The 17,395-nt window shown below is 39.3% G+C and overlaps 2 protein-coding genes across 2 annotated transcripts in view; both read right to left on the reverse strand.

Annotated features, from left to right (window-relative positions):
- Nucleotides 1-317: 317 nt before the first annotated feature.
- On the reverse strand, nucleotides 318-5,966 carry tnfrsf11b (tumor necrosis factor receptor superfamily, member 11b). Its single transcript, XM_080734849.1, has 4 exons — nucleotides 5,838-5,966; nucleotides 4,840-5,212; nucleotides 3,536-3,718; nucleotides 318-1,643 (listed from the first exon to the last, which is right to left on the reverse strand). The coding sequence occupies exons 1-4, from the start codon at nucleotides 5,838-5,840 to the stop codon at nucleotides 1,321-1,323; spliced, it is 882 nt and encodes a 293-aa protein (XP_080590975.1). The 5' UTR covers nucleotides 5,841-5,966; the 3' UTR covers nucleotides 318-1,320.
- Nucleotides 5,967-16,745: 10,779 nt separating this feature from the next.
- Nucleotides 16,746-17,395, reverse strand: part of LOC308293026 (venom phosphodiesterase CdcPDE) — a gene marked incomplete at both ends in the record, with an annotated part of 41,603 nt that continues 40,953 nt past the window's right edge. The window contains one exon of the mRNA XM_080735456.1: nucleotides 16,746-16,919. Coding sequence (XP_080591582.1) covers nucleotides 16,746-16,919 — 174 coding nt within the window. The remainder of the gene's footprint in view (nucleotides 16,920-17,395) is intronic.

The raw sequence follows: 17,395 nt of genomic DNA on the forward strand, positions 1-17,395 counted from the left end.
AAAATGTAATTAGCTGAATACATATACTTAAAGGAGCTATAGTCAACTTTTTCTTGAAAAACGGATGCTAAAATAAAAATAATGTTTCGAAAATACTTTATAAAAAATAAGCTTCATACATGTTACTATTCAAAAATGACCACAAAAAGCGGAAAACAATGATAAAATAATCATTTTTTGGCCATTGTCAGACCGACACTTTGTTTACATTCTAGTCTATTCTTTGATAGGACAAGGATGTAAACAAAGTGTCGGCCCGACAATGGCCAAAATGATTATTTTATCATTATTTTATGCTTTTTGTGGTCATTTTTTAATTGAAACACATATATGAAGCTTATTTTTTAATAAAATATTTTCGAAACATTATTTTTATTTTAGCATCCGTTTTTCAAGAAAAAGTTGACTATAGCTCCTTTAATAGTGAATAGAAAAACAAAAGACAAGGAACATATCTACAGTATCAATAAATTAAATAACTGAGGAAGAGGTAGAAACACAAAAGGACACATCCAGCATTTGAAGACCTTAATTACAAAATGATTGATATAAAATGTATTTTGCATGCATGGTTAATTCTTTCACAGTGTGGACACAATATTGAATATTAAATGTATCAAATTTCAGGTATGATTTATTTCTCTGCTAAACGGAGTGTCGGGGAAAGCACTCGTGAAATAGTGCATCTTGAAATAGGGCAGCACATTTATTTATTTTTTGGCATAGTTTATATTCTTTATTTCAGACGGGGGGGTTTAGAGAGACAGGAAACCAAGGGCAGAGAGACGAGAGAGACATGAGACAAGATGGGGATTCTAACTCTTGTCCTTCAACGTTTTGGAGTATGTCCCAGACGCCTCAATTCCACTCAAATTTGGGGACTCAGAAAGACCTATAGGTGAAGGTCTAATTGCAGTCTAATTAAACTTCCAAGCTAAGCAACTGGTTTTAACCACTTAAACGAGACCAAAAATGTCCTATTTTCATTTTAGTTTTTGTCACATTTCTAAGCCAATAATTTGCCAATAACCGGGTCATCAGTCAATAGGAGACTCGGTCATCAACGTATAAGCTCAGGAATGTGACAAAAACAAAATGATTTCCATGAATTCAAGGTTTCATGGGGTGTATAATTGATAGAAAATATGATGAGGTGAACTGCTCCTTTAAATCCTCTAGTCTTAGTAGTACTGTACTTGGACCTCTTTTTCCCCATCTAGACCAAATCTCTTTGTCAAAAATAGCCGATCTACAAGCGAGCGTATAGGGGTATTTTCGGCAAATGTTCCCCCCAAAATATGCATGCTGGGGTTCGAGTGATTAACTAGAGCTTTGATGACACAGTTTTGTCTTTGCAGCATCTATTCGTGTCAGTTTGTTCTCCAGTTTGGTGGCAGGTGAAGCTGCACCTATGGTTCTGAGTTTTTCAGAGAGCTGTCGGAGTTCGTCTGTACCCGCGTTATCGACCCAGCTGTTTATCAGCTCATAGAGATCACTGCGGTGAGTCCTCATGACGTTTTCACGCAACTGTTCTTTGCCGTCTTTGGGCGTGAGCTTCAAAGCCAGCCGGCGAAGTCGTTTGACTTGCATGTTCTGGTGGAGGAAAAAAGCCGGGAGGATTTTTCGGAGGTAGTCCGCTCCATCTATGAGAAGAGAATAGACAGAAATAATCAGTGCTGGAATTGCACAAACAAAAACATAGATTTACATTGGCCACGTCTTTTCAAAAATTGGCAGGTGGAATCAAGGAAAAAGAAAGCAGAATAACAGCTGCATTGAATGTTGTTTGCTATGAATTGAATGACAAGGACTTCCGACGTAAACAACAATGTAAAGCAGGGGTCTCAAACTGGCGGCCCGGGGGCCATTTGCGGCCCGCGAGACGATATTGTGTGGCCCCCACCTTAATATGAAAGTTTAATGTTAGTGCGGCCCGCAAGTTTTATATGAACCTCAAAACAGTTAATAATACAGTACAGTTAACAGCACAGTACATGTTCCATAAGTTAGACGCAACTTGTTTACACCAGGGTCCTTGTTCATCTTATTTTGTGTTGGAAATTAAAAATGACATTTGAAAAGATTGGATTTTTTTTCAATTTCTTTGATGGGGAGATAGATACAGTAGTTGTTAGACAGTAGTTGTTAGACTGGTATGAAACTACAGTATAATGTGTGAGCGTGCACATGCACTAACAAATGAGTGCATGTGCACTAATTTGTTGGAGCGGTGAAAGCGCTCCCGATAGACAGGTATGTCTGTGGGTGGGTGGGTGGCTGGCTATGTGGCTGGCTGGCTATGTCCGTAGCCTGGCAATACCTTGAGTGGCCACACAAGTTAAAGGAGGGGCGCTGTTGTGCAGGCACACAGGCACACACACACACACACACACACACACACACACACACACACACACACACACACACACACACACACACACACAGGGTGTAGCTGCTCAGATTCACCGCTCCACTTCGAACCGAGGTTTGATTTTTTTATTAGTGCATGTGCACGCGCTGCGCACACGTGCATGTGTGCTGAGGCTGCGGCCCAGCCTCAGCCAGACTCTGCCTCCAGCGGCCCCAAGGTAAATTGAGTTTGAGATCCCTGATGTAAAGGGTCTTATTTGGGATGTTCCTTTTGGGCAGGATGTTTAACTGTGCCTGTGCTGTGCTGTGCTGCATATCTTTGTGTTGACTGTACTTGTGATGTTACTCATTTTGATTGATAAAATATTCAATCAATCAATAGCGGAATGGCCTCCGTGTGATTATGGTGAATGGAGGACGTCAAATGCTTGTCAAAAAGAAAAAAGGCTGGACAGGAGTCAGGACAAGACTTTAAAGGCAAAGAGGATGTCCTTTTTGGCATGGGAATTTGGAGGGGACCTTTCTCTTTCATACAGTCTCTAAACCAGTGGTCCTCAACCTTTTCAGGCCGCGGCCCTCATATTTTAACTGAAGAACCCCCCACCCTGACGAGCACTAAGAGTTGAGGCATTATATTTTGTATAACACGGTTCTGTTGTGAAAATAGACGATCTACATGCTCACAACGCCTCAATCACAATTTCTGCCTCTAATATTTGACAATTTGGTCAATGTTTAATTTGTCGTTTTATAGGTATTAAAAAGTCCTTAAATTGTCACTTTATACACTTTGTTTACTGTCGAGTGATAAAACAATGTTGCACATTAAATTAATCATCTGGGTAACATGTCATTAGGTCGAACACCCTTTGGATCGACCACCAAAACCTAACCTTAACCCTAACCCTAACCTCAGTAAAACTATGCCTAAACCTAACCCTAACCCTAACCTCAGTAACCGTGACGCGGGTGATTATGTAACCTGCCGACGCTCGCGGATGATTATCTAACCTGCCGACGCTGTTCGACCCAACGGGAGTTCGACCTATGGGGCAGTCCCCATCTCTAAACAACAAAAGGAGCAATGAGGAAACTTTCCTTTTTTTGTCAACCTAATAAGTCCGTGACCTGTAAAACCTGTATTCTTTTTTTTTTTTTTTTTTACCTTGAGTGTTGAGCTCTTCACACGTCGCACACACATTGTCGTGCCAAGTGGAGCCTTTCAGCACCAGACGCTGTCCACTGGCATCACAGTCTGTATGAGCCGAGCAGTTGTGGATGGCAGAGATGCTGTCTGAGTAGAACCCACTGGAACATACTTGACACACTGTGTCCTGTCCTGGGGTACCTGGAATGTAACATGGGTTGATCCGTTAATGCAGGGGTCTTCAATGTTTTCAGGCCAAGGACCCCAGCTTAGTTGAGAGAGAGATGAAGCAGCACAACCTTTTCATTGTGGGGGTTGGCACACCGTGATGATGTCATCACGGTGTGCAAAGCAATGCTGCTAATTGTCCCACAGGTTTTAAAGTGAATGTAAATGAATATCGCTACCATTTGTTAAAAAGGTTTATCCCAAGCTATCCTTACCTAGAGGACAACAAATGCACAATGCTGCACCCTATCGAATGATATCACTTCTGTTTGAAGCTTGAAAAGTCTCTTTGAGAGCACTATGGTTTCCATGTTAATGACGATGGCTAATATATAGGCCTATGCGCCAATATTTGGATGGCATAATGCATAAAGTTTTTTTTAGATTGACTCCTTGTTTTAACCTTTAACAAAATACATATCTACCTATACCTATAATACATACATATACATATTTCTTTTTTTTAAGAGCCAGGCTCGTTAGCGGACGGCAACGCAGCATCCTTGTGGGCGCCTACAGTTTGTAGAGCCCTCACAAAACCACACTGAGATTGCGGCCGGGAAGCGAACCCCAGCCGCTGAGTAACAAGGCGCTGACGACGTTACCAGTCTACTAAAGAGCCTGGCCCACCCCAATACAAATAGTTCAGTACCCCAATTCTTCTTATGCGTAGACTAAATATGATTCGTTTTCCATGATGCTATGCGCCATTATTTTTCAAGCCTAATTTAGGTTATCCTACTGCTTCATTATGATAAAGTGAAACCCTAGCCTATACGCGTCTTGGACAGGTGTGCGCAATTACGCACAACACCAATCCACCAAAGCAGCACGGAAACCTAAATATATTACGGGCTTTCGTTGATCCAGCCTGAAGAAGAGTTAAATAAACTTATTTACACACGCTGCCAAAAGACAAAGCAAGGGAGAGCCATTCATAATTGTAAATGGTGACGTAAAGAATCTACAGAAAATGATGAGCGCTAGCGTCTCATTCAAAATGAAGAGAAAAAAAAGAAAAAAAAATGGAAAAAAATATATATAATAATATAATACAATAATAAGTAGGCTACAAACGTGCAGGTTATATTTACCTTTAGATAACACTCCATGTCCGGTGGGACATTCGCTGTGCCTCATGCAGACGTCATATTTCTTCTTCCAGAAGTAGCCCTCTTTGCACTGGCACTCGCAGTTGTGGTCCGCGGTGCACCGGGTCTTCACCTCCTGGTTGTACTCGCTGCACACGCCGCAGCGGAGACACTTGTATATGTGGTTCCACAGCTCCGTGAAGGAGCCGAGCGGGCACGGCGCGCACTCGGTCCTCTGGGTGGCCGTGCAGGGCGCGCGGAGGTAGGTCCCCGGGGGACACTGGTCACACACCAGATCTCTGTTCTGGAAGGTCCTCTTCAGGCTCTCTGCGCTGCGCGCCGCCGCCAACAGCATCACCGATAACAACACCAACAACTGGAAGGTAAAGAAGAGACAGCTGTTATGGGCAGTGAAATACTCTGTTACAAGTAGAAGTCTGTATATAAAAGTATTCAAAATGTGCTTAAAGTACCAAAAGTAAAAGTACAGAATGTTTGAAAATAGCAGATCTACAGTAGATCTAATTGTACAAGTAGAAGTCTGTATATAGTGTACTTGAATAAAAATACAAAAGTATTAACATCAAAATGTACTAAAAGTACAAAATGTTTGAAAATAGCAGATCTACAGTAGATCTATTGTAGATCTGCTATTTGTAAATAGCCTATAGGTATAAAATAGGGTGGATTAATATGTTTTATAATATAATCATTTCTGCAAAGTAACTAGTAACTAAAGTTTTCAGATAAGTGTAGTGGAGTAAAAGTACAATATTTTGATCTGAAATGTAGTGGAGTAGAAGTAAAAGTATTGGAAATTGGAAATACTCAAGTAAAGTACAGATACCTCAAAATTGTACAGTACTTAAGTAAATCTACTTAGTTACTTTACACCACTGGTCACTAAATTTGTAGGCTATCATGGTCGATGATTCTAATAGGCTACACCTCGTAAGTGTTCCACTGATATTTCAAACACAGAGACGAGAAAAGTCACCTACCATATTAGAGAGCTTTCACTGGTCCAGTGATGTAGGCTACTTCTGTAGCATCCGTTTGTTGTAAGGATGATGGAGTCTCCACTCTCCAGTCCTCGCTCCTATTTAAACATCGGCGTGCTGCGTAACCATGAATAGGTAAATAGTTAAAGCAATAGTCATCGATACATTAGTTTTTTTTTCTCTCTCTCTTTTCCCCACTCTCGGAACAACTCCATCCTCATGATGACACACACGCTACCACTTTGTCACACTGCCAGGGCGGAGTTTGTCTTCAAGCGCACATGCATGACGTGCGAACCCATATTTTCTTATTTTTATCTGTTTCTGCTTTTGTAATTGATGTAGGCTATCCTATGCAAAGTGCTGTGTTCTTTCCGTCTGACTTTCAATGTTATATGATGAGATACATATAAAGTGGTTCCTGTGTAAATAAGCCGAAAAGCTTACTAGGATCTCCTTTTAGTTGACCTTGTACCAGTGATTTACTGTCATGAAACTGTACTTTCAGGCTCCAGAGAGAGATGAAGCAGGGACCCCCACTGTAATTGTATTAAGTTGCAGATTAAACTTTTTCAAAGAGAGCTTCACAGACTTGTGTAACAGCACAGCACTATCCTCTGTAAATTAATTTATTTTTTGTTTATATATTAATATGCTGGATAAATGTTAATGTCTATTTTCAGACATTTAACCACTTAAACTCAGTACTCAGTAAACTTGACCTTTGACTGTGTGTGAGCTGTCCGTGGTGCTGGACTGAACTTCCCGGTCTACAACTGTTAAGGATTTTCCCTTTAAAAAAAAAACCTTTGATCATTTTATCGTCTATCATGCTTTTATGAACACCCTGGACAGTTTTTAAGTTGCTTGATTCAATATTTAGATAGTTGATGTAAATGTTACCAGGCCCTCCAGGCCCAGGGCCTCTCCCCAACACACCCATTGTAACTTCAAACTCCATTTTTAACCATGATAGATTTATTAAAAACATCCATTATTTTTTCTGGTGACTCATAATACCCTCCTAATACGTGAGCAGGCCATGTTTTTTCGATAACTTTTTTCATTTATATTTCATATTTTTATTGTATTAAAATGTTCCCATTTTCTCAAAGAATTATTAAAAATAAATGAAAAAAGTTATCGAAAAAACATGGCCTGCTCACGTATTAGGAGGGTATTATGAGTCACCAGGAAAAAAATAATGGGTGTTTTTAATGAATCTATCATGGTTAAATGGAGTTTGAAGTTACAGTGGGTGTGTATGGGGAGAGGCCCTGGGCCTGGAGGGCCTGGTAAGTGGTAACATTTACATCAAGTATATAAATAGTGAATAAAGCAACTTAAAAACTGTTCAGGGTGTTCATAAAAGCATGATTAGATGATCAAATGACCAAAAGCTTTTTTGAAAGTGAAATATCCCTTTAGTCATTACAGAAATCTGGACGATTGAAAAAGACGGGATGTCATCTGTGACACCAGTACTATGAAATCAGTTGTTTGGTCCTAATGTAACATAAATGTGTTTTCTTTAATCTTAATTTAAAAGTAATCTTATTCGTATGACAAAGTAATTAGTATGCATGTTTCATTATTGGCTTGTTTATTCAGGTGAAGTCAGGATATTACCAAAGAAATCCCCCTGTATCCCCTCACAATGCACTCTGAGGAGAATGACTTGAATAGCCTAATTGTTACTGGTAGCATTACTAGTTTGTCCCATTTCTCTTTCGCTTCGTGGATTTTGTTGACAGAGTGGCATAGTTCATTGGCTGCCAGTGTCTGTAAGAATGGGTAGAAAAGAACACAAAAAGGAACTGCAATCCCCAATCCACACCTCCTGCATGTTGAATCCCCATGGGGTTTATGGGACACTCTGCTACATTAATACTTTCGGGTATACACTACTCCTGCATATCTTAGGTCATCTTAGTCGAACAGAGAAGCAGGAAACACTGGTTACTTCTTGAGGAGCAGAATAGTAGGCCAATGGGCTGATGAGAATACATTGGATAAGTTTCATTTTGTGGGAAAAGAAGAGGAATTTAAGACATACTGTATATACCTATATAATTATGTTGGGCCTCTCTTTCCACAAGTCTTTATACAGTATCTGTTGGCATTCAGATACCAGTCATAGGAGGATACAGTCAACTAAGGCCATAATGTTTGTTGTCACTCAGCGCCCTCTACTGGTATGTGGAAGATATGATTCTGAACTGTTTAATTAGGCCTAGTTTTGTTTTAACCACATGAACCCTGGAGTAGAACATTAGTTCTTTGCCAATCAAACAATTAACTGAGAATGCAGTTTTGCAGTGTTTTAACAGATCTTTAACACCTTTGGCCATGAACGCATGAACTTCGCATATGAAATAGTAGTGATAATTGTACCTTACTTACATTTGTTTATTGTTATTTCTGTATTCAAAAGTATGCTAGACAGAACTTCTATGTTATATAGGCCTATTATTACATTAAAATGGCATTTATTAGGTTAAGCTGGAGTTGAGAAATGCACTTGAATGTGCTATATGGTTCAAACTAAGGTCAGGGGCAGAGAGATCTGCTGAAGATGGAAAAACAAAGTGATCCAAGTACAGTTGTAACCAAGGCCTCTTTTGTTTGCTTTGAGGCAAGTTATTTTCTTTCTTCCATGCTATGTTTGGGCATGGAAAAACCTTTGTTCCATCTTCATCTACCAATATATAACTTGGGTTTGTTTGCCAAACTATAACATGCCCTCTTCTAAGTTTATATTTGGCTCTATTTATAGAATGATGGGTTACACTTGCCTTATCCTGTATTATATTAAGACTGAACAATAGTGGAAGGGAGACATGAGGACGCAATCATTCATTGCATGCTGGCTGCAATTCTTTAAACCATGTCATAATTGATGAACATCAGTGGTGGAAAAAGTAACAACAGAAATTTAGAAATACTGTTACACACTTGAGTAAAAGTACAAAAGTATTGGTATCAATGTAGAAATACTATTAGGCATCCCATTTTGCAAGTTTTCAAATGTATAAAATGTTTGAAAATCTTTTTGTATCAAAATGTATACAGGGCTGAAGTGGGTAATGTATGTTTTGTAATAATAATAAAAATCTAGTAACTAAAGTTTTCAAATAATTGTAGTGGAGTATAATATTTGCCTCTGAGATGCAGCAGAGTAGATTTAAAAGTATTGAAAATTGGAAATACTCCAGTAAAGTAAAAAAGAAAAAAAGAAATGGGACCCTGGTCAACATGACTGAAGTGGTTAAAAGCATAATTATTCGCTCACAGATATAGCAGCAAAGACGTTACCATCTAAACATCTTATGGAAAGCATCTCTGAGTGGTGGAAGAATCCTGTTGTTTAGCACTCATCTTAAAGGGATATTCCACTTTCAAAAAAACTCTGCCTTGCATGGGTCTGCCTCCCCAGGCCCAGGGCCTCTCCAAACACACACCCATTGTAACTTCAAACTCCATTTTAACCATGATAGATTCATTAAAAACACCCATTATTTTTCTGGTTACTCATACTTCCCTCCTAATACGTGAGCAGGCCGTGTTTTTTCAATAACTTTTTTCATTTATTTTTAATAATTATTTGGGAAAATGGAAAACATGAAATACAAAAAGAATATTATTAAAAATAAATGAAAAAGGTTATGGATAAAACATGCCCTGCTCACGTATTAGGAGGGTAGTATGAGTCACCAGAAAAAATAATGGGTGTTTTTAATGAATCTATCATGGTTAAAATGGAGTTTGAAGTTACAATGGGTGTGTGTGGGGAGAGGCCCTGGGCCTGGAGGGGCCTGGTAACATTTACATCAAATATCTAAATATTGAATGAAGCAAATTAAAAACTGTTCAGGGTGTTCATACAAGCCTGATTAGACAATAAAATTACCAAAAGTTTTTTTGAAAGTGAAATATCCTCAATTCCGTATGTCCCCAAGTGATTGTACTCTGTTGATTATGTCGGAATAAACAGCCTTGACTGCAGCTCAGAGACAAAAACAAAATCACACCAGTGTGAAGTGAGCGGTGCTATTTATGAGTTAATTTAATCAAGCCCGCTAACCAATCATAGCGCGTCCTGCAAAGCTTGGCCAATGGGACCCTGGGTGTACAACAAACCTTGAGCTGTTTGTGCCAAGATGTAGGCCATATCTAGGCCAGATGTAGGCCACGCTTCAGTTCGCTATTCTGGGTTTTTTCCCATTGGTTTTTGACCGGACAAAGCCAGATGTTGGCTACAGTATAGCTCCAGTTCCAGGAGCATGGCTCAAAAATACACAGCTTCTCCTGTGAGCGGTGGTTAATTGCTCATATAATAGTGTGTTAGTTTTATACCACTTCATTGTAAACAGCCTCACAATGTAAACACAAGGTCAGCGTTGGTTTACTTTGCATGTCTTTAGATGAAGTGTGTTAGCTGCATGGTCCATGTCGGTGTCAAATCAAAGCTCAAAGCATCCTGTCAGCAAAAAGAAATACACAGACCATGGGGAAATGTTCCTTGACGTTATGACAAACATGTGGAAAGTTACTAATGTACTAGCCTCGGGATCCAGGCATTACTAATGTACTGGTGTCGAGTCCCTGGTGTCAACACATTTTCCACTGCTCAATCATTTTGTAGCTCTGCGACACTGTTCTACATTTTAATAAACTGTTGGAAAATGCAGTCACCTGAATCTCTAACAAGCAAATGACAATATACAGTAATATACTAAGAAAATGAAGCATGTAGAGAGCTGCAAAGGCCAGCACTTATGTAGACTGAATCTTTTTTTATTTATCCTCAGTGGTGTAAAGTAACTAAGTGCATTTACTCAAACACTGAAGTACAATTTTGAGGTATTTGTACTTTACTTCAGTATTTACAATTTCCAATACTTATACTCCACTACATCTCGGATCCAATTATTGTATGACAAATAAAGGCAGATAAAAATAGCGGCAGATAGTCCCTTGTGCATGCAGGTACTTACCAGCATAAACAGTAGTGGAAATTACTGACATGTTTTACTGAAGTAAAAGTATCAATACAGAAATACTTTATCTGCTGCCTACAAGTAGAAATCCGGAATTCAAAATTTACTTGAGTAAAAGTATAAAAGTATTGGTATCAAAATGCAAAAATAGCAATTCTACAAGCTCACAATGCGTTGCATCGCTTGTAGATCGGCTATTTTCAAATGGCAGAAATGTATATAGAGTTGAAGTTGTTACTGCATGTTTTGTCATAATAAAAATCTACAAAGTAACTAAAGGTTTCAAATAAATGTAGTGGAGTAAAAGTAGGCCTACAATATTTGGATCCGAGATGTAGTGGAGTAAAAGTATTGGAAATTGAATGAAAATACTGAAGTACGGTACTTAATACCTCAAAATTGTACTTCAGTACTTGAGTAAATGCACTTATTTACTTTACTAATAAATAAAAAAATCGAACCTCTGTTCGAAGTGGAGCTGTGTGTGTGTGTGTGTGTGTGTGTGTGTGTGTGTGTGTGTGTGTGTGTGTGTGTGTGTGTGTGTGTGTGTGTGTGTGTGTGTGTGTATTGCAGTTGATGCTCAGGGCAGGCTAGACTCAACAGCACCTCTCTGGTCACCCAGGGTTACTACATACAGGCTACATACAGACCCACAGACCCACCCACATACCCACATACCCACCCACATACCTACACACACGGCCACGTATAGGGAGCTTGTGTTCCACACAGCTCCAAAAAGATTCAGTCTACATAAGTGCTGGTGCCAATGCAGCTCTCTACATGCTTCATTTTCTTAGTATATTACTGTATATTGTCATATCAGGTGATTGCATTTTCCAAGAGTTTATTAAAATGTAGAACAGTGTCGCAGAGCTACAAAAAATTCAATGGGAAAATGTGTTGACACCAGGGACTCGACACCAGTACATTAGTAACTTTCCACAGGTTTGTCATGACGTAAAGGAACATTTCCCCATGGTTTGTGTATTTATTTTGCTGAAAGGATGCTTTCATCAGTTTGGATGCTTTGAGCTTTAATTTGACACTGACATATGATGGACCATGCAGCCAACACACTTTATCAAAAAATATATTTGAATCTCTTTCATCTTAAACCTGTGATGTGAAAGTTAATCTGAATCTGCTTACACTTACAGAGATAATAAAAGTGTCCAATAATCACTGAGTCAATAAAGATCTCAAATGTAGTCTAGTATACAAGTTTGAATTGGTAGGAATTGCATTGCGTTATCTTCGTTTCCATCAACTTTTTGATTGGGAGTCACATTATACAAGAAAAGGAGGAACACATAGTTGATATAAAACAAAACAATGTATTTATTCCAACAGTTGGGGGCAGTCAATGAACCATATCGCACTCATCTACTAAAGCCACAAAACGAAAGAGAAATAGTGATGCTGTTAGGTACAGTAGGCCTATTAAGTCATTCACTACAGAGAATGCATTGTGCGCATGACTGACTGTCTGAGAGTGGACACAAAGAGATTTTCTATTTGAGTCGCAATTCCCTGATCATGACCTCACCTGAATAAACAAGCCAATGACCCATTTTGAACCACACTGTGGGCATAGTGATTACTTTGTCTTTCTTCATTATGGTGTCACCTTTTGCGGGAAACCAAACCAAACCAAAGTTTCCCACAGATTTAGATGTATTATTCCTTTCCCACATGAGCACCCCCATTTATGAAGGTACAGTCATTGTGACTGTGGCGTTTCTGTATAGCTTTTGTCTGGCTCTTTGACTGTCTAGTTATGTAAAACACGACATCTTGATATGACCGCATTGTGAGTATAGTGGCGAGTAGGCCAGGGCCCAAATGGAATAACACAAGACACACACTCTCTGACGTATCAAGGCTTTAGTGATCTATTCAGACCTGCCAGTGCCATCGACTACCAGCTGTTCTAATCTAGAATATACAGAAGGTCCAGGGGTCTTCGTCAACTAGAAAGGACAGCAAAACTAGAAAGATGCAGTGTGGTTGCCCTGACACGAGTCACGAGGAATCCGCTGGGAAATGTATTCCGTCTTACCATTTGTCTTGTTCATGCTCATATATGTATCTCTGTATCTGCAAGTCCCTATTTGAGCAGTGCTAATCATTCCGTTCTTGTCCCTGTTATGCCCATATATGGAGAACCCTGATGTCATTGTCATCAATATAAATGCCCATATATGGACATACAGTCACATATGACGTCCCTCATCTCCATATTTGGGAAAAGTTTTTAATAGTTTAATTTGCATTCTCCCATTCAAGTCAATGGAGAAAATGAATTCACAAATAAATTAAAATAATTTAAACTAACGTATCTCTTGCTCTGATAGCAAAATGCAAGCAGGCGAGTCCCAATGAAGCCGGTCGATTTGACATATGACCCAAGTGTGTGCAACCAAAACTGTGGGAGGAGTAGCGTGGCAAAATAAAGTTTATCCGGAAAGATGGAAAGAGAGAAAGAATAAAGTCAGACAAGTACTGCAACCACTCTGACTAAAATATCTTGCCTTTAGTGAGCAGGGGCGATTCTTGGGACCATGAGCATATTCAACACCTCATTTATTTGCACATGGCAAACAACAAGGTACAGCCAGTCAGCCGAGTGACAGGGAACAGAGATAGCCCTATAATAGTGCATCAACAACAGAGCCTCACTGCTGTCGAACCACTTAAAGTGCAGTATTGATTTTAAGGTGTTTGAATAGGTCTATGTTCTGATAATAATCCTTGTTAAAATATAGGGAGTTTGTTCAGTAACAGGAGTCTACCTGCATGTCTCTCCTGCTCTTTAGTAAACTAAAAATAGATTTTCAGGTCAGGATACCAATTTAAGTCATGAGAGTGAACTCATACAGAATACAAGGAAGTGATGACACAAATAAATGACCAGACAAAATTGGAATACTGTAAATGGGTACTCTATCCTGATTGGTTGAAATTGTCAACCCATCTGAAAATGTCATGTTCTCTTTCTATGTATTTTAGCTTTAAAATAATATTTTAAAGCTAGACCTAATCTTGTGTAAACTTTTATATCTGCCATTTTTGTAAAATGGTAACCACCTTCAGCTAGCAATATTGACCTTGAAAAAAAAAGCATTTCTCATTTGACTGTCCAATTTCATCTTAATCAGCTTGGCGGTTTGACTCATATGGATATGAAGAATCCAGAATGCCAGTTAACATGAAACCTTGTAATGCAGATCCTATTCATGGAAATATAAACATACATTAAACATTTAAAATTACTTACAGTAGGCTGTATTTTCAAGTTAATTTATCAGACAATAAGGCCTATTATTTGTAAATCAACCCCTCTGGGGTCATCAAGATTATCCAGATTTTTGGCAAGAACATTATTGTCATCTTTGAGTTTGGGAATTCTAGCCTACCTGGACCCCCAACAGTGACTCACTGTACAGTCAAAACAAACCTGTTAATCCCCCATGCCTCGACAGCACATCATAACAACAGCAACAATGAGCTCACTGTGTATGCCTGGCTTTTATCTTGTCTTCCTGTCCTTTCTTTTTAATGCATCAATGCAGCATTAGCCCTACTTGGTATTATTTCTATTCTTACCTCTCTCATCCTGGGCAGCATGCACAGTAAAATATTTTCAGTAAAAGTTTTCATTTATCTATCTTATAGACTACTGCCTGCCCTAGTACAAACAGCCAAATTCCCTTGCCTTGAAGGGCTGATGTATTTGTGACTTCAATTTGTGAATCAAATAGAGACACCTGTTGGAGGACTCTGACACTTCCCAGCTGATTCCAATGTAACTTTTAAAGAAGGTAGGGTCATATACCTCATTTTCTCCATCCAGAAATCCCAGCTGGCAGATTAATCTCAGTGGGAGGCAAACTGCAGCCAGATGTCTCCTTTTGCACAATGTAGAATGCAAGATAAGCCCCTTTTCGACTGCAGTTTTAGCACCAAACCACACCACACTACACCACACCACACCACACCACACCACACCACACCACACCGCACCACATAAAAATATCTACATTTTCCATTACACAAAAGAACCCCTATTGGTAAGACACAAATTGACCCTTTTAACTGTGATTATAATACAATATAAATTTGTATTACAACTATTCTAATTATAATGCACTATAATGGATTATAACTGTGATTATAATACATTATAAAGTATTAATGTATTACTATGATAATTATAATACACTATAATAGATTATAATAGTGGTTATAAGTCCCAATATAATCTATTATCATGTATTACAACTATATCATGGTAGTCTAAATGAAAAGCCATTGAGTGATCAGTCATTATGATGTGTTTGGCCCTGTGTGGCCTAGCTCAGACCTACTCTAGAGTGGATACTTTTTAGTACCCTGTTTAGTACCACTTTCACACCACTCTACCCAGGTCCTTGTAGTGGAAAACCTGGCACAAGTGGGCGGTGTGGTGTGGAGTGGTGTGGAGTTGGGCCAGTGGAAAAGGGGCTATAGAGGGCGCCATTGAGTCATCCCTTTGAGTCACACCCTACCATTACTTCCTGTTCATCCACAGAGCATTGATTCTAGTCGTTTTCTCCATTAGATTAAAGTGCTTTCTTTTCACTTTTTTCAACTTTTATTATTTGTCATAATACACTTTATTTGTCTGCTTCAAGTGTGCCTGCAGCTTGCAGTGTGTGCAACCTTGTGTATCAATTAAATAGCTTCATAAATAAACATACCATATTCATAAACAAAACTTTGTGTTTATTGTTGAAAGGTTAACACTCTATATTCTGATAATAATCATTGCTATAGTGTTCCTTAAAGGGGTCTGTCTCCAACATCATCATACACTTTATTTATGCTCGGAAGTACAGTTGAGGGGCAGGCCCTCATTTTCAATGTAGCCGAGACAACAACAGAGAACACAACACTCAACAGGCAGAGTCATTCACTTAAAGCAACAGCAAAATACATGAAGACAGAAAACAAGCAAAACAAAAATACTCAAAAAACTAAAAACAGGTCGACCAAAAAATTAAGCAGTCTTGAACAAAGGTGTTGGAAAGCATTGCCCTGAATTTACCCAAAGAAGGAAGTGAGCAGATTTTTTAGGACTAAGTCTAACACACATCAAGAAGAAGTGAGCTCCTACAGTTCCTGCTGCTGTACAAGATTGTGCAAGAGAGATTTAGTGGAATCCACCTGTGCAGCAGTGCACTAGCTACACTAATGTTGGTTAGGCCTGATTGCCTGCACAAATAAGCATGCCAACAGATCAGTTGGCCATGGATGTATTCCATCTCGCCAACGTGCCAACGTGCCAATGTGCTGTCCTCAACTGAATCAGAATGCTAGGTTTGCTAATGTCATCAGCAAGCAAAAGCTGCAAAACAGCTTTGCAGAGCTTGCAATCACAAAGTCTAGGCTGTACGCAAAGTTGAAGAGGAGCTCACAAATGCACGGCAATGCGTAGAGGCCACTTGAGTCACAGTGTCTGTGGAGGATTGCAGGTGAACATGCTGGCAGTTCATCAGCATGGCGGCATTGACTCATATGGATATGAATAATCAACTGACGGTGAGAAAACCCTAATGTTACTGCCGCCGAATCAGTGACATGAGTGACTATCGTAAACGATAAGCCTCCCCGACAATATCACTTGTCAAGTTGTCACACAATTCTTTGACCACGATTCTTATATGAGACGATAAGTAGCAACGTCCTGACGTCACTCGTTTGTTCATCCCCTGGTTCCCGGAAGTAGGGTCATCTTAATATACAGACTAGAATCGTGCTATATACATTGGGTGTATTATTATTACTATTATTAGAGTTGCAAACCACAGTTAAACAGTTACTAATTGATGGCCATTTTGGAATACATATTATTCTAGCTATTCATTCAGGGTTTTCTGTGGATGGCGGCAGTGGGGCGGGTCTTAACCCGTAGAAGTTCTGGGATCGGACGGGCACTACCCTGGTAGAAGTCGAGTCCTGTGATCCATTCCACATCTCTGACTCGTGATTGGTGGTACCACATGCGGTCTTCGACCCACAGAGATTCTGACTCATTGCTCTGTCAAAGAATAGCAGAACGTTAGTCAAAATGCTTCATTTGATTGGTAGGGACTCAACTTCAAGTCTATTTGCTTACAGCCGGTTCAGGTACTAGCAATGGTTGGACGCATGTGTTCTTGGTTCGATTCTTGTTAATACTTTGGGTTACGTTTAGATCATTTTAGTTGAGGTTAGGCACTTCTTAACCCATTTTCAACCTTATTTTTATGTACAGTGTAAGTGGTCGGCTGTTCCTCACTAATGCTCAAGCTGCGTCTCAAGTCCTTAAATTAGATCCTATTTCCTACACTTCTTTCCTATTTCCTTGTATGTTAGTCCCGCCCACTGACAATAGAACACCTCTAAAAGGGAGTTGGCCCTATCACCTGTGATGTTGTCATCAGAAATGGGACGTCTCCCCTCCTCTTCTCTATTTCCTCAATGGGAGGGACTAACATACAAGCAAGGAAATAATTTTAATCTTCATCTACTCAC

This window comes from Nannobrachium achirus (genome assembly GCF_963921795.1).
Source record: "Nannobrachium achirus genome assembly, chromosome: 10".
NCBI classification, from domain to species: Eukaryota; Metazoa; Chordata; class Actinopteri; order Myctophiformes; family Myctophidae; genus Nannobrachium; species Nannobrachium achirus.

What these genes read in the sequence shown, in the direction of transcription:
- tnfrsf11b (XM_080734849.1), bottom strand. An exon ending in ACATGGAGTGTTATCTAAAG is followed by an intron (nt 3,719 to 4,839) that starts GTAAATATAACC and finishes GTTACATTCCAG; the next exon opens with GTACCCCAGGACAGGACACA. An exon ending in TGAAGAGCTCAACACTCAAG is followed by an intron (nt 1,644 to 3,535) that starts GTAAAAAAAAAA and finishes CTCTTCTCATAG; the next exon opens with ATGGAGCGGACTACCTCCGA.